Source organism: Lampris incognitus, chromosome 3 (assembly GCF_029633865.1).
Source record: "Lampris incognitus isolate fLamInc1 chromosome 3, fLamInc1.hap2, whole genome shotgun sequence".
Lineage (NCBI taxonomy): Eukaryota > Metazoa > Chordata > Actinopteri > Lampriformes > Lampridae > Lampris > Lampris incognitus.
In genome coordinates, this window is record NC_079213.1 from 52422210 (window position 1) to 52448793 (window position 26584).

Genomic DNA, 26584 nt, shown 5'->3' on the forward strand with positions numbered 1-26584 from the left:
ACACCTACAAACAATACATAGCACCTGCTCACATGGCCCTTATACACCTACAAACAATACATAGCACCTCCTCACACGGTCCTTATACACCTACAAACAATACCTACCACCTGCTCACATGGTCCTTATACACCTACAAACAATACATACCCCCTGCTCACACAACCCTTATACACCTACAAACAATACATACCACCTGCTCACATGGTCCTTATACACCTACAAGCAATACATATTACCTGCTCACATGACCCTTATACACCTGCAAACAATACATACCAACTGCTCACACGACCCTTATACACCTACAAACAATACATACCACCTGCTCACACGGTCCTTATACACCTACAAACAATACATACCACCTGCTCACACGGCCCTTATACACCTACAAACAATACATACCCCCTGCTCACGTGGTCCTTATACACCTACAAACAATACATATTACCTGCTCACACGGTCCTTATACACCTACAAGCAATACATATTTCCTGCTGATAAGACCCTTATACACCTACAAACAATACGTACCACCTGCTCACATGGTCCTTATACACCTACAAACAATACATATTACCTGGTCACACGGCCCTTATACACCTACAAACAATACATATTATCTGCTCACAAGACCCTTATACACCTACAAACAATACATACCACCTGCTCACACGGTCCTTATACACCTACAAACAATACATACAACCTGCTCACACGACCCTTATACAACTACAAACAATACATACCCCCTGCTCACACGGCCCTTATACACCTACAAACAATACATACCACTTGCTCACACGACCCTTATACACCTACAAACAATACATACCACCTGCTCACATGACCCTTATACAACTACAAACAATACATACCCCCTGCTCACACGGCCCTTATACACCTACAAAGAATACATACCACCTGCTCACATGACCCTTATACAGCTACAAACAATACATACCCCCTGCTCACACGGTCCTTATACACCTACAAACAATACATACCACCTGCTCACACGGCCCTTATACACCTACAAACATTACATACCACCTGCTCACACGACTCTTATACAACTACAAACAATATATACCCCCTGCTCACACGACCCTTATACACCTACAAACAATACATACCACCTGCTCACACGGCCCTTATACACCTACAAACATTACATACCACCTGCTCACACGACACTTATACACCTACAAACAATACATACCACCTGCTCACACGACCCTTATACACCTACAAACAATACATAGCACCTGCTCACACGGTCCTTATACACCTACAAACAATACATACCACCTGCTCGCACGACCCTTATACACCTACAAACAATACATACCACCTGCTCACACGACCCTTATACACCTACAAACAATACACACCACCTGCTCACACCGTCCTTATACCCCTTAAAACTGTGGACACATTAATGAACTCTAAAACTAATGAAACCTACATTATATCATTCACTGTTATGTAATAAAACACAGGAGACATAAAGTATGCCTTTAATGCTGTTTTCTTTTGCATTCATGAAGGGGCTCTGTTCACTGATAAAAAAAAGCAAATTTAAGAATTACAAATTCATGCTGAAAATGTCAAAGCTTTTTAGAGGACTGACAGTTTTTATTGTACCTACAATTATTACATTATCTTGCAATGATCCAGCTAATTATTATTGTAATACATTTGCTTAAAACAGTGTTTCTCAAACTGGTCCTTTTGGACCCACCGTTCTGCTGGCATTCTAATTTACCATTTCATTCATTTTGTTCACCTGTTGTAGCAGGTATTCCAGCCATCTAACCCCACAATCTCAAAGTCCACACTCATGGACTCACAGACTTGGGCATGCATTCCCAGTAAATCTTTGGACTAGTCAATAAGGGCTCAGGGCTGTCCTGCAGTAAAACCAGCAAGTGCATAGGGAATTGCTTACAGACATCTATGCATCTTTTATATCATTTTGAGGCCTTGCATCTGTAATGTTTTAAAATAAAAACTCAAATATCATGAAGCTGCGTTTTGGAATCTTTAGTGAAACTCATGCATAACGACAACGGTACATCTGCTAGTGTATCTGCTATCCATGGCTACTAACGCCCCTCTCTCTCTCCGCTACTTCCGGGCTTAACGTGGACCAAGAACGTCTCACATATACGACACTTTAACCTAGAGCGCCCCCTTGTGACCACAATAAACATTAAAACTAACACCAGAAACATTACTAAAACATGTTACAAATCATGGACATTACAGCATCCATGTGCACTCGTGCGTTTCTGCTGATAACACAAGTAACATCAATTAAAATCTGTGAGGGGTTTTGTGTTTATGGTTTAGAGTGGAGATTGAGATTGGGCCAAGGAGTTTTGAGACCTGATCTGGGGAACCCCATTCCTTGATCAATTTGCATTGCCCTGCTGATTCCCACAACCCATCCCACATTATCTAAATACTAAACATAATACAACTAGGAAAGATACTTTTCAATCTGAGAGTCACCTCTGGGACAGTCACATCTGAGTGGTACCAACAGGTAAAGGGGATCATCATTGGATGCACCATTTCAGTGATCCTCTTTGCCTTGGCCATGAACATGCTGGTCAAGTCACCAAGGTAGCGCATGTGCAGAGGCCCTCTGACTAAATCTGGAGTCCAGCAGCCCCTCATCAGAGCCTTCATGGATGACCTGACATTAACAACAACATCAGCGCCAGGGTGCAGATAAATCCTCCTGGGCTTGAAGAGGCTCATCACTTTGGCTTAGATGTGCTTCAAGCCTGCAAAATGCAGGACCCTTATATTGAGGAGAGGGAAGGTGGCTGAAAAGTTCTGCTTCACATCAGACAGTCCCATCTGTCACCAAGAAACCCATCAATAGTCTCAGCAAGACCTTCAATTGCACTTTGATGTACTCTGCATCCATCAAGGCCACAAATCAGGAGCTGGAGGCATGGCTGGTAGTAGTGGACAAATTAGGCCTGAATTTACCAACATGATGTCCTCCCCTGGATCCTGTGGCCTCTGCTGGAAAATAAATTCCTACTATGACTGTCAAGTTCTTTGAGAGGAAGCTCAGCCAATACCTCCACAGGTGGTTGGGCCTGCCCCAAAGCCTGAGTAGCATCACACTGAATGGGAACAAGAACAAACTGAAACTTTCCATGAGCAGCCTGAATGAGGAAGTTATGGTTACAGGTGCTGATGGTGATTGCTGATGCAATCTGCAGCACCATCAACCAGAGCAAGCGCTTCAGGCCAGCAAGGCAGGCAATTGCCTTTGTCAGAGCAAGGGAGAAGCCCCAGTCTCAGCCAAAGTAGCAGGGCAGTGGGGTTCTTTGGAACAGCAACTGACTGTCAGGTGAGGGCGTACCTAGTGAAGCAGCTCTGATTGCTAGAGACCACCCTGAGACCAGACATTGTGTGGTTCTCCAAGACATAAAGGCATGTGGTCACGTTGGAGTTTGCAGTTCCCTGGGAGGAGTGGATGGAGGAAGCCAATTGCAGGAAGTGAGCCAAGTAGGTAGACTTGGTGGAAGAGTCCGACTTCACAGCTCAGTCTCTCTGCAAGGCCTACAGTCTTCTGGGCATCACAGGTGCATGTAAAAGGAAGGCCATCAATACCAACATGGGGAGCACCGATTCGAATCCCTGTGTTACCTCCGCCTTGGTCGGGCATCCCTACAGACACAATTGGCCATGTCTGCGGGTGGGAAGCCAGATGTGGATGTATCCTGGTCGCTGCACTAGCACCTCCTCTGGTTGGTCAGGGTGCCTGTTAAGTGGTGAGGGGGAACTGGGGGAATAGCATGATCCTCCCACGTGTTACACTCCCTGGCAACACTCCTCATTGTCAGGTGATTGCACAGTATCAGTGGAAGCATGTGGTAATCTGCAGCCCTCCCTGGCTCAGCAGAGGGAGTGGAGCAACGACTGGGACGGTTCTGAAAATAGGGTAATTGGCCAAGTACAATTGGGGAGGTTGAAAAAAAGGTAGGCCATCAGAACTACCACAGAGACAGCAGGGAGGGCCTCTAGAAGGCTGTGGTGTGACCTGTGGTCTCTAGAGGGAGTGATCTGTGGTCACATGTTACTTGGACACAAGCCGGGACTTGATCACTCCCGGCTGGGTCACCTGGGTGAGGGTGTCCGATATTGAAAGACCCAAAACACCTGATGAAGCCAGGTTGCATCACTGATGATGTGTCCAAGTGCATCTGTATATGTATGTATTTGCTCACTTTCTCACTGAAACTGATGAAACCCTTCCCCTGGGTTACAGGGGGTAGTGAGTCAAGAAATGGAACCAAGTCATTGTTTGCTAGGTCACAAGCAAGTCTCAAATCTTGGCACTCAAGTCCCAAGTAAAGACTGTCAAGTCCCAAGTACTGAACTTTCCTAAACAAGTTCTAAACAAGTCACTGTGCACTCTTCATCAATTTTAATGTCATGTGAACATTTTAACAACAGAGTAATTTAATAAACTATATAAATATATTCTGAGCCATCCCGGTCATTGCACACACACTCACACACACACACACACACACACACACACACACACACACACACACACACACACACACACACACACACACACACACACACGCACCTGCCGATCCGGGGAGGGCTGCAGACTACCACATGCCTCCTCCAATACATGTGGAGTCACCAGCCGCTTCTTTTGACCTGAAAGTGAGGAGTTTCACCAGGGGGACGTAGCGCATAGGAGGATCACGCTATTCCCCCCAGTTTCCCCTCCCCCCTGAACAGGCGCCCCGACCGACCAGAGGAGGCGCTAGTGCGCGACCAGGACACATAGCCACATCCAGCTTCCCACCCGCAGACATGGACAATTGTGTCTGTAGGGACGCCCGACCAAGCCGGAGGTAACACAGGGAATCGAACTGGCAATTCCCATGTTGGTAGGCAACAGAATAGACCGCTATACTACCCGGACGCCCTTTAATATACTATAGTAACACAAACCCTGCATTAAACAGGCCCTGGTTAAGTGTGGTTATCCTAACTTGGCATTTCTTAAAGTCAGGAAGACACCCAAACGGTGCACCAGCCGATCGAAGAGAAGAGAAGGACAACAGCCGTCTAAGTGTAAACCAGTGGTGATTCCATATGTGGCGGGAGTGTCAGCAAAATTGAAACACATGTTTCCAAGCACCTCTCAGATGCTTTCAAACCCCAAAACACTGCGCCAGAAATTGGTCCACCCCAAGGATCGGGTCCCCTGGCACAAACAGAGCAATATAGTGTACACTATTAAGTGCTGCGAGCATTGCCATGAATTGTTTATTGAGGAAACCAAATAGACTCTGGCGAAGAGGATGGCAGAGCACATAAGAGCTACCTTATCAGGCCAGGACTCCACAGTCTACACCATCTGCAGGCCAGTGGCCACTATTTCAAGGATGAGGATGTGCACATCCTTGATAGGGAGGAACACTGGTTTGAATGGGGAGTCAAAGAGCCCATCTATGTGAAGAGGGACCAACCATCACTGGGTGCTAAGAGTACATCTGTCACCATCTTACAATGCTGTGATTGCAAACATTCCGAAATCCTCTGTGAAAAGTACACATGGCCATTTAAAATCTAGTTAATGTTCAGGCCTAATTGCATATGAAACTGATCGTTGGTTTGGGTCGTTATGCAACTGTACAGTTTATAAGGGCGGGGACACCTGCAGTCACTTTAAACTGAAGAGGTCACTTACATCAGTGATGAAATGTTTCTGTCAATAAACATGTCCAAATGAACTGATTGAACTTTCTTTGATTTTCTTACCTGGGTTATTGAGCATGTATAAGGACGGTGCTGATAGGTGTATCCTTAAGTCCACTGTCACCCCCACAGTCTTGCGCAGGTTCAGCTCCAAGTTGTTCTGACTGCACCAGATGGACTTGTGTAGTTTTGATGTCTTACAGGCCCTTCCACACAGGATCATTGGCTGAACATCTGTTTTTCAGCTTTTCAGTGTAGCTTCTTTTAACCACTCTCATCTCCTTTGTCAGTGAATTTCTGGCCTGCTTGTACAGGGCTCTATCCCCACTGCTGTAGACATCCTGCTTGGCCTGCCAACGTTGTCCTAGTTTGGCTGTGAACCATGGCCTGTTACTGTGTTTTGTTTTTTTATTTCCCCCCCTTTTCTCCCCAATTGTACTTGGCCAATTACCCCACTCTTCCGAGCCGTCCCGGTCGCTGCTCCACCCCCTCTGCCGATCCGGGGAGGGCTGCAGACTGCCACATGCCTCCTCCCATACATGTGAAGTCGCCAGCCGCTTCTTCTCACCTGATAGTGAGAAGTTCTGCCAGAGGGACATAGCGTGTGGGAGGATCACGCTATTCCCCCCAGTCCCCCCCCCGAACAGACGTGCCGATCGATCAGAGGAGGCGCTAGTGCAGCGACCAGGACACATACCCACACCCGGCTTCTCACCCACAGACACGACCAATTGTGTCTGTAGGGACGCCCGACCAAGCCGGAGGTAACACGGGGATTCAAACCAGCGATCCCCATGTTGGTAGGCAACGGAATAGACCGCTATGCTACCTGTAACGCCCTCTGGCTTGTTCTTGTTGTATGTGCAGAAGGTCTTGGTAGGCAACATGTCCTCACAAAAGCTGATGTATGATGTCACAGTCAGTTAGTTCGTTCGGATGACCAGTTGCAGCTTCAAATACCCTCCAATGTGTGTATTTGAACAGTTTGCAGTTCCTGCTTTGCTTTGCTGGTCCATTTCTTCGATGTTTTAATCACAGACTTTGCAGATTTTTGTTCCTCTCTGTAGGTTGGAACAAGATGAATCAAGCAGTGATCAGAGTGCCCAAAATCTGCCCGGGGAAGAGAGCGATATGCATCTTTAAGAATTGTGTAGCAGTGGTCCAGTGTGTTATTTTAGCTGGTGGGACAATTAATATGCTGTCTGTGTTTTGGTAGTTCGTGGTTTAATTTTGCTCTGTTAAAGCAAAGATTATGAAAAGTGAGTCTTTGTGTTTTTGTTCCAAACTGGTAATCTGGTTGGCCAGGGTTTGCCATGCGCCATTCACGCTGGCCTGCGGTGGGATGTAAACACCGACCAGGATGAATGAAGAAAACTCCCATGGTGAATAAAACGCAGTTTATGAACAATGACTCCAAGTTCATGCTGCAGTAACACTGTGACATCTGTACACCAACCCTTGATTATGTAGAAGCAAATTCCTCCACCCTTCACTTTCCCCACCAGTGCCGTTACGCGATCCGCTCAGTGTGGGCCGGAGCCTGGCAGATGTAATCCACTGTCTGGAGTGGATTTGCTGAGTGAGCCGGGTTTCTGAAACAAAGGGCAGCAGAATGCGCAAAGTCCCGTTCGTCCCATTGAGAAGCAGCTCATCCATTTCACTGGGCATGGAGCAGAGATTCTATGTGAATCGCTGGGAGTGCAAATCGAAATCCTCGCTTTCGGAGCTTCACCAGTGCACCGGCCTACTATCCCCCTCTGCGCTCCCATGGAGAGCCGCTGTTCCTCCAACTAAGAGCTCCAAAAAACTTTCCGTGTTACTGAAAACTGGTGTAAAACTATCTAGCGTCAACTCCCTAATGTTAATGAGTTCTTTTCTAGTGAAAGTAATCAGGTTGAAGCAACGGGATGCACAGAGAATAAACAAAAACCAACAAAGTACTAGAGAGCGCCATACAGAGGCTGCCATTCATGGAGCCATCTTGCATCCTATTCCACAACTAACCAACAACTCATGTGGTTCGTTGTGGAATTTTACTTTTGCAGATTTGCATGGGAGAGCTAGTTCAGCTCAAATAACGAGTTATTTTGAATCACATAGTATAAAAGCCCAAGAAGAAACTTGTCAAAGAAAATGCCAGAAAGGTGAATCAGTTCATCTGGACACAACATTAGATGAGAGATGGAACATTTCTCCCAAGGTCCCAAGTGCAGGTCCTTGAAAATTCTCATGCAAATAATAAAGACTCAGGTCATTCAAGCCCAAGTCATTCTGTGCTAATAGCAAAGAATTTTTTTCATTCAACAGTTGATTAGCACTTGGAACACAACGGCAAAGGTTTTTTTCCCCAACTCAGCTGATTTTAGGTTGTTCTGTGTGTGTCTTTGTATGTCTTTGTGTGTACAGGTGGTTTGACAGCAGTAATATATACGGATGCTCTTCAGACAGTGATCATGGTGGTAGGAGCCTTAACACTCATGTTCTTAGGTAACAGTTATACACACACGCAAAGTGAAAAGTTCCCACTCGTGAAGATGTCATGTTATTGCTGTGATATCTGTCTCTGTCTGTTTCCCAGCATTCTCTGAAGTGGGTTGGTATGATGGCCTTTTGGCCAGCTACCCACTAGCTGTTCCCTCAGTGACGGTTGCCAACACTACTTGCCACCTTCCCCGTAGTGATGCTTTCCGGTTGCTCAGAGACCCCATAACAGGGGATTTACCCTGGCCTGGTCTGGTGTTCGGTCTTACCGTACTAGCTACATGGGTCTGGTGTACTGATCAGGTGCTAACCATAACAATACATCTCAAACTTACAGTGCTTATGCCAGTGTGAGGTCTGTGTGCCTCATAGTTCAGCCAAATCTCATGATTTCTCTGTATCTGTCACCAGGTTATTGTCCAGAGGTCTTTATCAGCACGGTCTCTGTCTCATGCCAAAGGGGGAAGTGTGTTGGGAGGATATCTAAAGTTGCTGCCAATGTTTTTCATTGTGATGCCAGGCATGATTAGCAGAGCACTGTTCCCTGGTGAGTGAACATTAAGGTAATATTTTTACTATATTTTTACATATGGGGCAGCACGGTGGTGCAGTAGTTAGCACGGTCACCTCACGGCAAGAAGGTTCGAGCCCCGGGGTGGTCCAACCTTGGGGGTCGTCCCGGGTCGTGCTCTTTGTGGAGTTTGCATGTTCTCCCCATGTCTGTGTGGGTTTCCTCCGGGTGCTTCGGTTTCCTCCCACAGCCCAAAGACATGTAGGTCAGGTGACTCGGCCGTACTACATTGTCCCTAGGGGTGTGTGTGTGTGTGTGTGTGGGCCCTGTGAAAGGACTGGTGGCCTGTCCAGGGTGTCTCCCTGCCTGCCACCCAATGACTGCTGGGATAGGCTCCAGCATCCCGTGACCCTAATTAGGATAAGCAGCTTGGATGATGGATGGATGGATGTTTACATATCCACCTTAGATACAGATTCATGGTTTTCTACACATATTAAGGGCAGGTTACCATAAAGGGTTGGCGAGAACAAAGAACCCGTGGAGTAGTGTTGGATTTAGTGACCAGCTCAAACGCATTCTGACAGCATTTTGTCTTTATTTACCTACATGCGTCATATGGTGTACCAGTCGTTGTGCCTTGCTGCTGCTCCTGAGGGTTACTTAGCCACATTATCTCACACCTGCACTTACCTGCTCACTGCTGGTATCTCACACCTGTACTTACCTGCTCACTGCTGGCATCTCACACCTGTACTTACCTGCTCACTGCTGGTATCTCACACCTGTACTTACCTGCTCACTGCTGGTATCTCACACCTGTACTTACCTGCTCACAGCTGGTATCTCACACCTGTACTTACCTGCTCACAGCTGGTATCTCACACCTGTACTTACCTGCTCACAGCTGGTATCTCACACCTGTACTTACCTGCTCACTGCTGGTATCTCAAACCTGTACTTACCTGCTCACAGCTGGTATCTCACACCTGTACTTACCTACTCACAGCTGGTATCTCACACCTGTACTTACCTGCTCACTGCTGGTATCTCACACCTGTACTTACCTGCTCACAGCTGGTATCTCACGCCTGTACTTACCTGCTCACTGCTGGTATCTCACACCTGTACTTACCTGCTCACAGCTGGTATCTCACACCTGTACTTACCTGCTCACTGCTGGTATATCACACCTGTACTTACCTGCTCACAGCTGGTATCTCACACCTGTACTTACCTGCTCACAGCTGGTATCTTACACCTGTACTTACCTGCTCACTGCTGGTATCTCACACCTGTACTTACCTGCTCACTCTGCTGGTATCTCACACCTGTACTTACCTGCTCACAGCTGGTATCTCACACGTGTATTTACCTGCTCACTGCTGGTATCTCACACCTGTACTTACCTGCTCACAGCTGGTATCTCACACCTGTACTTAACTGCTCACAGCTGGTATCGCACACCTGTACTTACCTGCTCACTGCTGGTATCTCACACCTGTACTTACCTGCTCACAGCTGGTATCTCACACCTGTACTTACCTGCTCACTGCTTGTATCTCGTACCTGTACTTACCTGCTCACAGCTGGTAGGTTATATGACATTGCAGTCTACGCACAAGTCTCAGCAGTAGGGTAAAGCAGTGGCTGTGTAAGGCATAGTATGTGTGCCCCCTACAGTCCTGCAAAGAAAAATTCCTTCGGCATCTGATACTCACACAACTAAGGAGTTGTAGTTCTTTATCAGTTAATTGTCATCACTCCATAAGAGCAGTGACCTTGGATAAGGTACGTAAAGCTTTGACATGAGGTTTTATAGGAGTCCCTTTTTCAAATTGCTTTTCATATACTTTATTTTGATTTTTTTTTTTTTTTTGCTGAGGATGGAAAAGCCACTCGGCACAAGTACACTACATGGCCAAAAGTACACATGTCTCATTAGTGAGTTTAACTTCTTCAGCCACACAAACTGCTAAAAGGTGCATAAAATCAAATATACAGCCAAGCAAGCTCCATGGACTAACACTGGCAGCGGTATACGTCGTGCTGAAGAGCCCGGTGACTTTCAACATGGCACTGTCATAGGATACCACCTTTCCAACAAGTCAGATCGTCAAATTTCTGCCCTTCTAGGGCAGCACCAGTCAACTGTATGTGCAGTTATTGTGAAGTGGAAACATCCAGTACCAACAACAGCTCAGCCGCGAAGCGGGAAGCCACACAAGCTCACTGAACAGGACTGCCGAGTGCTGAAGCGTGTAGCACGTGAAAATCACCCGTCATCGCTTGCAGCACTCATTGCTGAGTGCCAAACTGCCTCTGGAAGTAATGTTAGCACACACATCAGGAGCTTCATCACATGGGTTTCCATGGCCGAGCAGCTGAGCGCAACCCCAAGATCACCACCACGCGCAATGCCAAGCGTCGGTTGGAGTGGTGTTAAGCGCACCACCATTGGACTGTGGAGCAGGGGAAACACATTAGTATCTGCCAGTGTGACGGGTGAATCAGGGTTTGGTGGATGCCAGGAGAACGGTACCTGTCCAAATGCATACTGCCAACTATAAAGTTTGCTGGGAAGGAATGATGGTCTGGGACTGTTTTTCATGGTTTGGGTTGGCATGAGGTTTAAAATGTTAATCAATCAATCAAGTTGCATTTTATATAGCGCTTTTCTAGCTGCAACAATGCTACAGCACACATTCTAAAGAACTGTGTGCTTCCAACATTGTGGTAACAGTTTAGGGAAGGCCCTTTCCAATGCCCCTGTGCAGAAAGAGGATCATAAAGACATGGGATGCCAAGTTTGGTGTGGAAGAGAAGGATGGCCTACACAGAGTCCTAAACTCATCCTCATCAAACATCTTTGGGTTGAACTGCAATGCCAACTGCAAGCCAAGCCTTCTCACCCAACATGAGTGCCCCACCTCACTAAAGCTATTGTGGCTGGATGGGAGCGAATCACGCAGCCATGTCCAAAAATCCAGTGGAAAGCCTCCTGAGAAGAGTGGAGACTGTTATAGCAGCAATGAGGGAACCAACTCCGTAGTAACGCCCATGGTTTTGGAATGAGATGTTTAACAAGCACATATGGGTGTGATGTTTGGGTGTCCAGATACTTTTGGCCATGTAGTGTATTTAGTTGTGAACAGCATGAGTCTTTAAAGCCAGTTGTTTGTTTGTTTTTTTCATCCCCCCCCCTTTTCTCCCCAATTGTATACGGCCAATTACCCACTCTTCCGAGCTATCCCGTCACTGCTCCACCCCCTCTGCCAATCCGGGTAGGGCTGCAGACTACCACGTCTCCTCCGATACATATGGAGTCACCAGCCGCTTCTTTTCACCTGACAGTAAAGAGTTTCACCAGGGAGACGTAGCGCATGGGAGGACCACGTTATTCCCCCCAGTTTCCTCTCCCCCCTGAACAGGCGCCCAGACCGACCAGAGGAGGCGCAAGTGCAGTGACCAGGACACATACCCACATCCGACTTCCCACCCGCAGACACGGCCAATTGTGTGAAAATTTCGTGTGAAAATAATTTTTTATATTTCATATTGGTTAGTAATTGTGGGGAGAGCCTCCACTGTCTAGCTGAAGAGTTGTAATTGGGGAAATGTTTGTCCACTGATGTGGGGGGATGGTCTGAGATAACAATGCTGTGGTACATGCTGCTATTAATCCAACGTAATGAGTCTGTTGTCAATGACAAAGAACTCAATTCTCGAATACAAATGGTGAACATGGGAGAAAAAGGAATATGCCTTTCCAGATGGACGGGTGTACCTCCAAGGGTCGCTTAAACCAAGCTGGTGCATACGTGAAAAATAATAATCATCATCATCATTACATTTATATAGTGCTTTTCTAGACACCCAAAGCGCTTCACATTGAAGTGATGTGTAGCACCACCTGGGTGATGCGCGGCAGCCATTTTGCAGTAGAACGCTCACCACACATCAGCTTGAGGTGGAGAGGGAGGAATCATTGAGCCAGTTATATGGGGGATGATTACGTGGCCAGATGGAGAGAGCCAGGTCGGGAATTTTGTCAGGACCCTGGCAAATCCAGTATTGTGGCAGCTTTACACAAAGTGGAGGTCTAGAGGAAGACCTGTCAAGGTCAGGGTCTTGGACGAGATTAAAATTGTTAGCTAAAATCAGGTAGTGACTATCTATATCAGGGAGAGAGGGGAAAATGGTCAATAAATCTGTTATCCCAGATGGGGGCATAGACGCATGCTAAAACTACAGGTATATTGAACAGCCTGCCCGAAACAGGTACAAATCTGGGTCGGGTTCTCCGGGAATGTGCCAACCAGCTGGCTGAGGTCTTCACAACTATATTTAACCTCTCACTGTCCCAATCCATAGTCCCAGCATGCTTTAAAACCACCTCTATCATTCCTGTCCCCAAGAAACCAACATCCACATGTCTGAATGACTACTGACCCATAGCACTCACCCCCATCGCCATGAAGTGCTTTGAGAGACTGGTTCTGGCTGACATCAAATACATTATCCCCCCCACATTCGACCAACATCAGTTCGCCTACCGTCCCAAAAGGTCTACTGAGGATGCCATTGCAACTGCCCTGCACGTTGCTCTGACCCACCTTGAATTTAACAACACATACATCCGGATGCTGTTTATAGATTACAGCTCTGCCCTCAACACTATCATCCCCGCTAAACTAACCACCAAACTCCTCTCCCTTGGCCTCAACCCCTCCCTCTGTAACTGGATCCTGGACTTCCTGACCAACAGACCTCAGTCTGTTAGGTTAGGTGACCACACCTCCTCCACCCTGACCCTCAGCACAGGTGCCCCTCAAGGCTGTGTTCGGAGCCCCCTCCATTTCTCCCTCTTTACCCACGACTGCCTGCCAACTCACCCTTCAGATGTTATAGTTAAGTTTACAGATGACACCACAGTCATTGGCCGTATCCCCAACAATGACGAGATGGCCTACAGGGATGAGATTCAGCACCTCGGATCATGGTGTACTACCAACAATCTTGTCCTTAATGTGCAGAAGACGAAGGAGCTGATTGTGGACTTCAGGAGGTCTAGAAGCTGCAGCCACTCCCCCATACACATCAATGGGGTGGAAGTGGAAAGTTTTTCCAGCTTTAAATTCCTTGGAGTCCACATCAGCAAGGACCTTTCGTGGACATTAAACACCCAGGCCCTTGTGAAAAAGGCCCAACAACGCCTGCATTTCCTGAAGAGGCTGAGGAGCGCCCGTCTACCCCCCAAAATTCTCACCAACTTCTACCACTGCACCATAGAGAGCATCCTGACCAGCTGCATCTCAGTGTGGTACGGCAACTGCACCTCAGTAGACCGGAAAGCTCTGCAGCGGATCGTCAAGGCGGCCCAGCATATCACCGGTACCCAGCTCCCAGCCATAAAAGACATTTATCACAAACGCTGCCTTCCAAGGGGTCTGAGCATCAGCAGAGATCCCACCCACCCCAACCATGGACTGTTTTCCCCCCTGCGCTCTGGGAGGCGCTACAGGAGCCTCAGAGCCCGCACTACCAGGCTCAAAAACAGCTTCTTTCCCCAAGCTGTTGCCCAGCTGAACCTGGCAATCCACTGAATGTCTGTAGATATTTTTAAATATTTTGTACTCCAGCTCTCTTTTAACTTATTTTTAGCTTTTGGTCTTCATGTGTGCATATCTTATACTGTGTTTGCTGTGTTTGTCTGTGTCTGTCTTGCACTGTTTGGTGAAGCCACAGCCCTCATTTCATTTTTAACATGTGCCTGCACATTGTTTTTAATGACAATAAATTGAATTGAATTGAATTGAAATCGACCGGTGTGTTCTTTAAGGGATTTCTAAGGTTTAAATGCTACACTTTTACTGATTACGATGACTGCCCCTCTCACCCTTTCAGAATACTTGGAGTGAAATATATGACTCAGTCAGGGTCTCTTAATGCGTGAAATTTCAGAAAGCCCAAGATGGGTTTCCTGGAGGAAATAAATACCCCATCACATTACCCCGTTTGGTGATTCCATTGATTCCCATAACATTCCATGAGACAAACTGACAGCCCTTACCTAGAGATGTTGTTGCACTACACATTATTCACACTACACTTGGGAGAGAACGTGTGTCCTCAGAAATGTACTTACTCCAATGCACTTATATGGGCATCTGCGAAATGCCCAGTCTTATTGTCCTCTGAAAGAACTAGTGCATCACTGTGGCCTAACTGTTCAATTCTCCCAGCTGCATTTCAGTTGGCTATTCACTCAGTCAGTCAATGGTCGCACTGACTGACAAAAACCACCCAGCATGCACCCTGAATTCATAGCCTCCCACCTCCAGTATGTCCTGATTGGCCACTTCATGTCCATGATGTGGGGAAATTAGCAGAGCTCATCTTTTCAATGCAGGGGGTTAAGGTCAGACCCATATTGTATAATCAAATTACAAATTACTTGTATTTTAATTACATTTTCTCATACCAGTATTTTGTATTTTATTTTGATACATTTGATACGCAATATTTGTAATTTGGAACAAGATACATTTTGGTGTATTTGTGCCAATTGCTGTGTATCGTACATTCACTCCAAGGGCATCAGAGCACAAGGAGAGCTCTCGTGTTGTTTAGAAATTGAGTTATCAGTGTACACCTGTTCAGAGAGTTAGAGCACTGTACTGTGGTAGTGCTAAGAGATGTTCTAGCTGAAGACATGGTTCATCTCTGGCTGGAAATGGGTGAAGATGTTCGAATCCCCGCGTTACCTCCAGCTTGGTCGACGTCCCTACAGACACAATTGGCCGTGCCTGCGGGTGGGAAGCCGGATGTGGGTATGTGTCCTGGTCGCTGCACTAGCGCCTCCTCTGGTCAGTCAGGGTGCCTGTTGAGGGGGGAGGGGAAACTGGGAGAAATAGCGTGATCCTTCCACGTGCTACGTCGCCCTGGTAAAACTCCTCACTGTCAGGTGAAAAGAAGCGGCTGGTGACTCCACATGTAACGGAGGAGACATGTGGTAGTCTGCAGCCCTCCCGGATCAGCAGAGGGGGTGGAGCAGTGACTGGGACGACTCGGAAGAGTGGGGTAACTGACTGAGTACAATTGGAGGGGGGGGGCATCCCAATAAATAAATAAATACATGAATAACTTTTTTCTGTGTGTGTCTGTCGGTGTATATGTGTGTATTTGTGTGTGTATGTGTGTGTGTATGTGTGTGTGTGGGCTTATAGATGAGGTGGGCTGCGTGGAACCAGCAGTGTGTCAGAGTGTGTGCGGAGCCTCTGTTGGTTGCTCCAACATTGCCTACCCTAAACTAGTGGTGGAGCTAATGCCTGCAGGTAGGATAAACACACACACACACACACACACACACATACACACACAAACACTGAACATGCATGCATTATGCCACTGTATTGTGTATAAGGGTGGGATACCTGCAGTCAGGTGAGACACTGTATTGTTTATAAGGGTGGGGACACCTGCAGTCAGGTGAGACACTGTATTGCTCATAAGGGTGGGATAGCTGCAGTCAGGTGAGATACTGTATTGTTTATAAGGGTGGGATAACTGCAGTCAGGTGAGACACTGTACTGCTCATAAGGGTGGGATAGCTGCAGTCAGGTGAGATACTGTATTGTTTATAAGGGTGGGATACCTGCAGTCAGGTGAGACACTGTATTGTTTATAAGGGTGGGATACCTGCAGTCAGGTGAGACACTGTATTGTTTATAAGGGTGCGGACACCTGCAGTCAGGTGAGACACTGTATTGCTCATAAGGGTGGGATACTTGCAGTCAGGTGAGACATTGTAATGTTTATAAGGGTGGGGACACCTGCAGTCACTGTACTGTTTATAAGGGTGGGGACACCTGCAGCCACTGTATTGTTTATAAGGCTGGGATACCCGCAGTCAGGTGAGACACTGTATTGTTCATAAGGGTGGGATACCTGCAGTCAGGTGAGACACTGTATTGTTTATAAGGGTGGGATACCTGCAGTCAGGTGAGACACTGTATTGTTTATAAGGGTGGCGACACCTGCAGTTAGGTGAGACAATGTATTGCTTGTAAGGGTGGGATACCTGCAGTCAGGTGAGATACTGTATTGTTTATAAGGGTGGGATACCTGCAGTCAGGTGAGACACTGTATTGTTTATAAGGGTGGGATACCTGCAGTCAGGTGAGACACTGTATTGTTTATAAAGGTGGGGACACCTGCAGTCACTGTACTGTCTATAAGGGTGGGACACCTGTAGCCACTGTATTGTTTATAAGGGTAGGACACCTGCAGTCAGGTGAGACACTGTATTGTTTATAAGGGTGGGGATACCTGCAGTCAGGCGAGACACTGTATTGTTTATAAGGGTGGGATACCTGCAGTCAGGTGAGACACTGTAATGTTTATAAGGGTGGGGAAACCTGCAGTCACTGTACTGTTTATAAGGGTGGGGACACCTGCAGCCACTGTATTGTTTATAAGGGTGGGACACCTGTAGGCACTGTATTGTTTATAAGGTTGGGGACACCTGTAGCCACTGTATTGTTTATAAGGGTGGGATACCTGCAGGCAGTGTATTGTTTATAAGGGTGGGGTTACCTGCAGTCACTACATTGTTTATAAGGTTGGGGATACCTGCAGTCAGGTGAGACACTGTATTGTTTATAAGGGTGGGATACCTGTAGTCAGGTGACACACTGTATTGTTTATAAGGGTGGGGACACCTGCAGTCACTGTTCTGTTTATAAAGGTGGGGACACCTGCAGCCACTGTATTGTTTATAAGGGTGGGATACCTGCAGTCACTGTATTGTTTATATGGGTGGGATACCTGTAGCCACTGTATTGTTTATAAGGGTGGGACACCTGCAGTCAGGTGAGACATTGTAATGTTTATAAGGGTGGGGACACCTGCAGTCACTGTACTGTTTATAAGGGTGGGGACACCTGCAGCCACTGTATTGTTTATAAGGGTGGGATACCTGCAGGCAGTGTATTGTTTATAAGGGTGGGGACACCTGCAGTCACTACATTGTTTATAAGGTTGGGGATACCTGCAGTCAGGTGAGATGCTGTATTGTTTATAAGGGTGGGATACCTGCAGGCAGGTGAGACACTGTCCTGTTTATAAGGTGGAACACCTGCAGTCACTGTACTGTTTATAAAGGTGGGGACACCTGCAGCCACTGTATTGTTTATAAGGGTGGGATACCTGCAGTCACTGTATTGTTTATATGGGTGGGACACCTGCAGTCACTGTATTGTTTATAAGGGTGGGATACCTGTAGCCACCGTATTGTTTATAAGGGTGGGACACCTGCAGTCAGGTGAGACACTGTATTTTTTATAAGTGTGGGACACCTGCAGTCACTGTATTATTTATAAGGGTGGGACACCTGCAGTCAGGTGAGACACTGTATTGTTTATAAGGGTGGGGATACCTGCAGTCAGGTGAGACACTGTATTGTTTATAAGGGTGGAATACCTGCAGTCAGGTGAGACACTGTAATGATTATAAGGGTGGGGACACCTGCAGTCACTGTACTGTTTATAAGGGTGGGGACACCTGCAGTCACTGTACTGTTTATAAGGGTGGGGACACCTGCAGCCACTGTATTGTTTATAAGGTTGGGGACACCTGTAGCCACTGTATTGTTTATAAGGGTAGGATACCTGCAGGCAGTGTATTGTTTATAAGGGTGGGGACACCTGCAGTCACTACATTGTTTATAAGGTTGGGGATACCTGCAGTCCGGTGAGACACTGTATTGTTTATAAGTTTGGGATACCTGGAGTCAGGTGAGACACTGTATTGTTTATAAGGGTGGGATAACTGCAGTCAGGTGAGACACTGTATTGTTTATAAGGGTGGGATACCTGCAGTCAGGTGAGACATTGTAATGTTCATAAGGGTGGGGACACCTGCAGTCACTGTACTGTTTATAAGGGTGGGGACACCTGCAGCCACTGTATTGTTTATAAGGGTGGGACACCTGTAGGCACTGTATTGTTTATATGGGTGGGACACCTGCAGTCACTGTATTGTTTATAAGGGTGGGATACCTGCAGTCAGGTGAGACACTGTATTGTTTATAAGGGTGGGGATACCTGCAGTCAGGTGAGACACTGTATTGTTTATAAGGGTGGGATACCTGCAGTCAGGTGAGACACTGTAATGTTTATAAGGGTGGGGACACCTGCAGTCACTGTACTGTTTATAAGGGTGGGGACACCTGCAGCCACTGTATTGTTTATAAGGGTGGGACACCTGTAGGCACTGTATTGTTTATAAGGGTGGGGACACCTGCAGTCACTGTACTGTTTATAAGGGTGGGGACACCTGCAGCCACTGTATTGTTTATAAGGGTGGGACACCTGTAGGCACTGTATTGTTTATAAGGTTGGGGACACCTGTAGCCACTGTATTGTTTATAAGGGTGGGATACCTGCAGGCAGTGTATTGTTTATAAGGGTGGGGTTACCTGCAGTCACTACATTGTTTATAAGGTTGGGGATACCTGCAGTCAGGTGAGACACTGTATTGTTTATAAGGGTGGGATACCTGCAGTCAGGTGACACACTGTATTGTTTATAAGGGTGGGGACACCTGCAGTCACTGTTCTGTTTATAAAGGTGGGGACACCTGCAGCCACTGTATTGTTTATAAGGGTGGGATACCTGCAGTCACTGTATTGTTTATATGGGTGGGATACCTGTAGCCACTGTATTGTTTATAAGGGTGGGACACCTGCAGTCAGGTGAGACATTGTAATGTTTATAAGGGTGGGGACACCTGCAGTCACTGTACTGTTTATAAGGGTGGGGACACCTGCAGCCACTGTATTGTTTATAAGGGTGGGATACCTGCAGGCAGTGTATTGTTTATAAGGGTGGGGACACCTGCAGTCACTACATTGTTTATAAGGTTGGGGATACCTGCAGTCAGGTGAGATGCTGTATTGTTTATAAGGGTGGGATACCTGCAGGCAGGTGAGACACTGTCCTGTTTATAAGGTGGAACACCTGCAGTCACTGTACTGTTTATAAAGGTGGGGACACCTGCAGCCACTGTATTGTTTATAAGGGTGGGATACCTGCAGTCACTGTATTGTTTATATGGGTGGGACACCTGCAGTCACCGTATTGTTTATAAGGGTGGGATACCTGCAGTCAGGTGAGACACTGTATTGTTAGTAAGGGTGGGGATACCTGCAGTCAGGTGAGACACTGTATTGTTTATAAGGGTGGGGACACCTGCAGTCAGGTGAGACACTATATTTTTTATAAGTGTGGGACACCTGCAGTCACTGTATTATTTATAAGGGTGGGACACCTGCAGTTAGGTGAGACACTGTATTGTTTATAAGGGTGGGGATACCTGCAGTCAGGTGAGACACTGTATTGTTTATAAGGGTGGAATACCTGCAGTCAGGTGAGACACTGTAATGATTATAAGGGTGGGGACACCTGCAGACACTGTACTGTTTATAAGGGTGGGGACACCTGCAGTCACTGTACTGTTTATAAGGGTGGGGACACCTGCAGCCACTGTATTGTTTATAAGGTTGGGGACACCTGTAGCCACTGTATTGTTTATAAGGGTAGGATACCTGCAGGCAGTGTATTGTTTATAAGGGTGGGGACACCTGCAGTCACTACATTGTTTATAAGGTTGGGGATACCTGCAGTCAGGTGAGACACTGTATTGTTTATAAGGTTGGGATACCTGGAGTCAGGTGAGACACTGTATTGTTTATAAGGGTGGGATAACTGCAGTCAGGTGAGACACTATTGTTTATAAGGGTGGGATACCTGCAGTCAGGTGAGACATTGTAATGTTCATAAGGGTGGGGACACCTGCAGTCACTGTACTGTTTATAAGGGTGGGGACACCTGCAGCCACTGTATTGTTTATAAGGGTGGGATACCTGCAGTCAGGTGAGACACTGTATTGTTTATAAGGGTGGGGTACCTGCAGTCAGGTGAGACACTGTATTGTTTATAAGGCTGGGATACCTGCAGTCAGGTGAGACAATATTGTTTATAAGGGTGGCGACACCTTCAGTCAGGTGAGACAATGTATTGCTTGTAAGGGTGGGATACCTGCAGTCAAGTGAGATACTGTATCGTTTATAAGGGTGGGATACCTGCAGACAGGTGAGACACTGTATTGTTTACAAGGGTGGGATACCTGCAGTCAGGTGAGACACTGTATTGTTTATAAGGGTGGGGACACCTGCAGTCACTGTACTGTTTATAAGGGTGGGACACCTGTAGCCACTGTATTGTTTATAAGGGTAGGACACTTGCAGTCAGGTGAGACACTGTATTGTTTATAAGGGTGGGGATACCTGCAGTCAGGTGAGACACTGTATTGTTTACAAGGGTGGGGACACCTGCAGTCACTGTACTGTTTATAAGGGTGGGGACACCTGCAGCCACTGTATTGTTTATAAGGGTGGGACACCTGTAGGCACTGTATTGTTTATAAGGTTGGGGACACCTGTAGCCACTGTATTGTTTATAAGGGTGGGGACACCTGCAGTCACTACATTGTTTATAAGGTTGGGGATACCTGCAGTCAGGTGAGACACTGTATTGCTCATAAGGGTGGGATACTTGCAGTCAGGTGAGACATTGTAATGTTTATAAGGGTGGGGACACCTGCAGTCACTGTACTGTTTATAAGGGTGGGGACACCTGCAGCCACTGTATTGTTTATAAGGGTGGGATACCCGCAGTCAGGTGAGACACTGTATTGTTCATAAGGGTGGGATACCTGCAGTCAGGTGAGACACTGTAATGTTTATAAGGGTGGGGAAACCTGCAGTCACTGTACTGTTTATAAGGGTGGGGACACCTGCAGCCACTGTATTGTTTATAAGGGTGGGACACCTGTAGGCACTGTATTGTTTATAAGGTTGGGGACACCTGTAGCCACTGTATTGTTTATAAGGGTGGGATACCTGCAGGCAGTGTATTGTTTATAAGGGTGGGGTTACCTGCAGTCACTACATTGTTTATAAGGTTGGGGATACCTGCAGTCAGGTGAGACACTGTATTGTTTATAAGGGTGGGATACCTGTAGTCAGGTGACACACTGTATTGTTTATAAGGGTGGGGACACCTGCAGTCACTGTTCTGTTTATAAAGGTGGGGACACCTGCAGCCACTGTATTGTTTATAAGGGTGGGATACCTGCAGTCACTGTATTGTTTATATGGGTGGGATACCTGTAGCCACTGTATTGTTTATAAGGGTGGGACACCTGCAGTCAGGTGAGACATTGTAATGTTTATAAGGGTGGGGACACCTGCAGTCACTGTACTGTTTATAAGGGTGGGGACACCTGCAGCCACTGTATTGTTTATAAGGGTGGGATACCTGCAGGCAGTGTATTGTTTATAAGGGTGGGGACACCTGCAGTCACTACATTGTTTATAAGGTTGGGGATACCTGCAGTCAGGTGAGATGCTGTATTGTTTATAAGGGTGGGATACCTGCAGGCAGGTGAGACACTGTCCTGTTTATAAGGTGGAACACCTGCAGTCACTGTACTGTTTATAAAGGTGGGGACACCTGCAGCCACTGTATTGTTTATAAGGGTGGGATACCTGCAGTCACTGTATTGTTTATATGGGTGGGACACCTGCAGTCACTGTATTGTTTATAAGGGTGGGATACCTGTAGCCACCGTATTGTTTATAAGGGTGGGACACCTGCAGTCAGGTGAGACACTGTATTTTTTATAAGGGTGGGGATACCTGCAGTCAGGTGAGACACTGTATTGTTTATAAGGGTGGAATACCTGCAGTCAGGTGAGACACTGTAATGATTATAAGGGTGGGGACACCTGCAGTCACTGTACTGTTTATAAGGGTGGGGACACCTGCAGTCACTGTACTGTTTATAAGGGTGGGGACACCTGCAGCCACTGTATTGTTTATAAGGTTGGGGACACCTGTAGCCACTGTATTGTTTATAAGGGTAGGATACCTGCAGGCAGTGTATTGTTTATAAGGGTGGGGACACCTGCAGTCACTACATTGTTTATAAGGTTGGGGATACCTGCAGTCCGGTGAGACACTGTATTGTTTATAAGTTTGGGATACCTGGAGTCAGGTGAGACACTGTATTGTTTATAAGGGTGGGATAACTGCAGTCAGGTGAGACACTGTATTGTTTATAAGGGTGGGATACCTGCAGTCAGGTGAGACATTGTAATGTTCATAAGGGTGGGGACACCTGCAGTCACTGTACTGTTTATAAGGGTGGGGACACCTGCAGCCACTGTATTGTTTATAAGGGTGGGACACCTGTAGGCACTGTATTGTTTATATGGGTGGGACACCTGCAGTCACTGTATTGTTTATAAGGGTGGGATACCTGCAGTCAGGTGAGACACTGTATTGTTTATAAGGGTGGGGATACCTGCAGTCAGGTGAGACACTGTATTGTTTATAAGGGTGGGATACCTGCAGTCAGGTGAGACACTGTAATGTTTATAAGGGTGGGGACACCTGCAGTCACTGTACTGTTTATAAGGGTGGGGACACCTGCAGCCACTGTATTGTTTATAAGGGTGGGACACCTGTAGGCACTGTATTGTTTATAAGGGTGGGGACACCTGCAGTCACTGTACTGTTTATAAGGGTGGGGACACCTGCAGCCACTGTATTGTTTATAAGGGTGGGACACCTGTAGGCACTGTATTGTTTATAAGGTTGGGGACACCTGTAGCCACTGTATTGTTTATAAGGGTGGGATACCTGCAGGCAGTGTATTGTTTATAAGGGTGGGGTTACCTGCAGTCACTACATTGTTTATAAGGTTGGGGATACCTGCAGTCAGGTGAGACACTGTATTGTTTATAAGGGTGGGATACCTGCAGTCAGGTGACACACTGTATTGTTTATAAGGGTGGGGACACCTGCAGTCACTGTTCTGTTTATAAAGGTGGGGACACCTGCAGCCACTGTATTGTTTATAAGGGTGGGATACCTGCAGTCACTGTATTGTTTATATGGGTGGGATACCTGTAGCCACTGTATTGTTTATAAGGGTGGGACACCTGCAGTCAGGTGAGACATTGTAATGTTTATAAGGGTGGGGACACCTGCAGTCACTGTACTGTTTATAAGGGTGGGGACACCTGCAGCCACTGTATTGTTTATAAGGGTGGGATACCTGCAGGCAGTGTATTGTTTATAAGGGTGGGGACACCTGCAGTCACTACATTGTTTATAAGGTTGGGGATACCTGCAGTCAGGTGAGATGCTGTATTGTTTATAAGGGTGGGATACCTGCAGGCAGGTGAGACACTGTCCTGTTTATAAGGTGGAACACCTGCAGTCACTGTACTGTTTATAAAGGTGGGGACACCTGCAGCCACTGTATTGTTTATAAGGGTGGGATACCTGCAGTCACTGTATTGTTTATATGGGTGGGACACCTGCAGTCACCGTATTGTTTATAAGGGTGGGATACCTGCAGTCAGGTGAGACACTGTATTGTTAGTAAGGGTGGGGATACCTGCAGTCAGGTGAGACACTGTATTGTTTATAAGGGTGGGGACACCTGCAGTCAGGTGAGACACTATATTTTTTATAAGTGTGGGACACCTGCAGTCACTGTATTATTTATAAGGGTGGGACACCTGCAGTTAGGTGAGACACTGTATTGTTTATAAGGGTGGGGATACCTGCAGTCAGGTGAGACACTGTATTGTTTATAAGGGTGGAATACCTGCAGTCAGGTGAGACACTGTAATGATTATAAGGGTGGGGACACCTGCAGACACTGTACTGTTTATAAGGGTGGGGACACCTGCAGTCACTGTACTGTTTATAAGGGTGGGGACACCTGCAGCCACTGTATTGTTTATAAGGTTGGGGACACCTGTAGCCACTGTATTGTTTATAAGGGTAGGATACCTGCAGGCAGTGTATTGTTTATAAGGGTGGGGACACCTGCAGTCACTACATTGTTTATAAGGTTGGGGATACCTGCAGTCAGGTGAGACACTGTATTGTTTATAAGGTTGGGATACCTGGAGTCAGGTGAGACACTGTATTGTTTATAAGGGTGGGATAACTGCAGTCAGGTGAGACACTATTGTTTATAAGGGTGGGATACCTGCAGTCAGGTGAGACATTGTAATGTTCATAAGGGTGGGGACACCTGCAGTCACTGTACTGTTTATAAGGGTGGGGACACCTGCAGCCACTGTATTGTTTATAAGGGTGGGATACCTGCAGTCAGGTGAGACACTGTATTGTTTATAAGGGTGGGGTACCTGCAGTCAGGTGAGACACTGTATTGTTTATAAGGGTGGGATACCTGCAGTCAGGTGAGACAATATTGTTTATAAGGGTGGCGACACCTTCAGTCAGGTGAGACAATGTATTGCTTGTAAGGGTGGGATACCTGCAGTCAAGTGAGATACTGTATCGTTTATAAGGGTGGGATACCTGCAGACAGGTGAGACACTGTATTGTTTACAAGGGTGGGATACCTGCAGTCAGGTGAGACACTGTATTGTTTATAAGGGTGGGGACACCTGCAGTCACTGTACTGTTTATAAGGGTGGGACACCTGTAGCCACTGTATTGTTTATAAGGGTAGGACACTTGCAGTCAGGTGAGACACTGTATTGTTTATAAGGGTGGGGATACCTGCAGTCAGGTGAGACACTGTATTGTTTATAAGGGTGGGGACACCTGCAGTCACTGTACTGTTTATAAGGGTGGGGACACCTGCAGCCACTGTATTGTTTATAAGGGTGGGACACCTGTAGGCACTGTATTGTTTATAAGGTTGGGGACACCTGTAGCCACTGTATTGTTTATAAGGGTGGGGACACCTGCAGTCACTACATTGTTTATAAGGTTGGGGATACCTGCAGTCAGGTGAGACACTGTATTGCTCATAAGGGTGGGATACTTGCAGTCAGGTGAGACATTGTAATGTTTATAAGGGTGGGGACACCTGCAGTCACTGTACTGTTTATAAGGGTGGGGACACCTGCAGCCACTGTATTGTTTATAAGGGTGGGATACCCGCAGTCAGGTGAGACACTGTATTGTTCATAAGGGTGGGATACCTGCAGTCAGGTGAGACACTGTATTGTTTATAAGGGTGGGATACCTGCAGTCAGGTGAGACACTATTGTTTATAAGGGTGGCGACACCTGCAGTCAGGTGAGACACTGTATTGCTCATAAGGGTGGGATACTTGCAGTCAGGTGAGACATTGTAATGTTTATAAGGGTGGGGACACCTGCAGTCACTGTACTGTTTATAAGGGTGGGGACACCTGCAGCCACTGTATTGTTTATAAGGGTGGGATACCCGCAGTCAGGTGAGACACTGTATTGTTCATAAGGGTGGGATACCTGCAGTCAGGTGAAACACTGTATTGTTTATAAGGGTGGGATACCTGCAGTCAGGTGAGACACTGTATTGTTTATAAGGGTGGCGACACCTGCAGTTAGGTGAGACAATGTATTGCTTGTAAGGGTGGGATACCTGCAGTCAGGTGAGACTGTATTGTTTATAAGGGTGGGATACCTGCAGTCAGGTGAGACACTGTATTGTTTATAAGGGTGGGATACCTGCAGTCAGGTGAGACACTGTATTGTTTATAAAGGTGGGGACACCTGCAGTCACTGTACTGTTTATAAGGGTGGGACACCTGTAGCCACTGTATTGTTTATAAGGGTAGGACACCTGCAGTCAGGTGAGACACTGTATTGTTTATAAGGGTGGGGACACCTGCAGTCAGGTGAGACACTGTATTGTTTATAAGTGTGGGACACCTACAGTCAATGTATTGTTTA

General features: G+C 46.7%; 1 protein-coding gene across 1 annotated transcript in view; it reads left to right on the plus strand.

Annotated features, from left to right (window-relative positions):
* slc5a9 (solute carrier family 5 member 9) overlaps window positions 1-26584 on the plus strand; it is a 551736-nt gene that overhangs the window by 358324 nt on the left and 166828 nt on the right. Inside the window, exons 7-10 of the mRNA XM_056275631.1 lie at window positions 8164-8244; window positions 8336-8541; window positions 8650-8785; window positions 15979-16086. Coding sequence (XP_056131606.1) covers window positions 8164-8244; window positions 8336-8541; window positions 8650-8785; window positions 15979-16086 — 531 coding nt within the window. The remainder of the gene's footprint in view (window positions 1-8163; window positions 8245-8335; window positions 8542-8649; window positions 8786-15978; window positions 16087-26584) is intronic.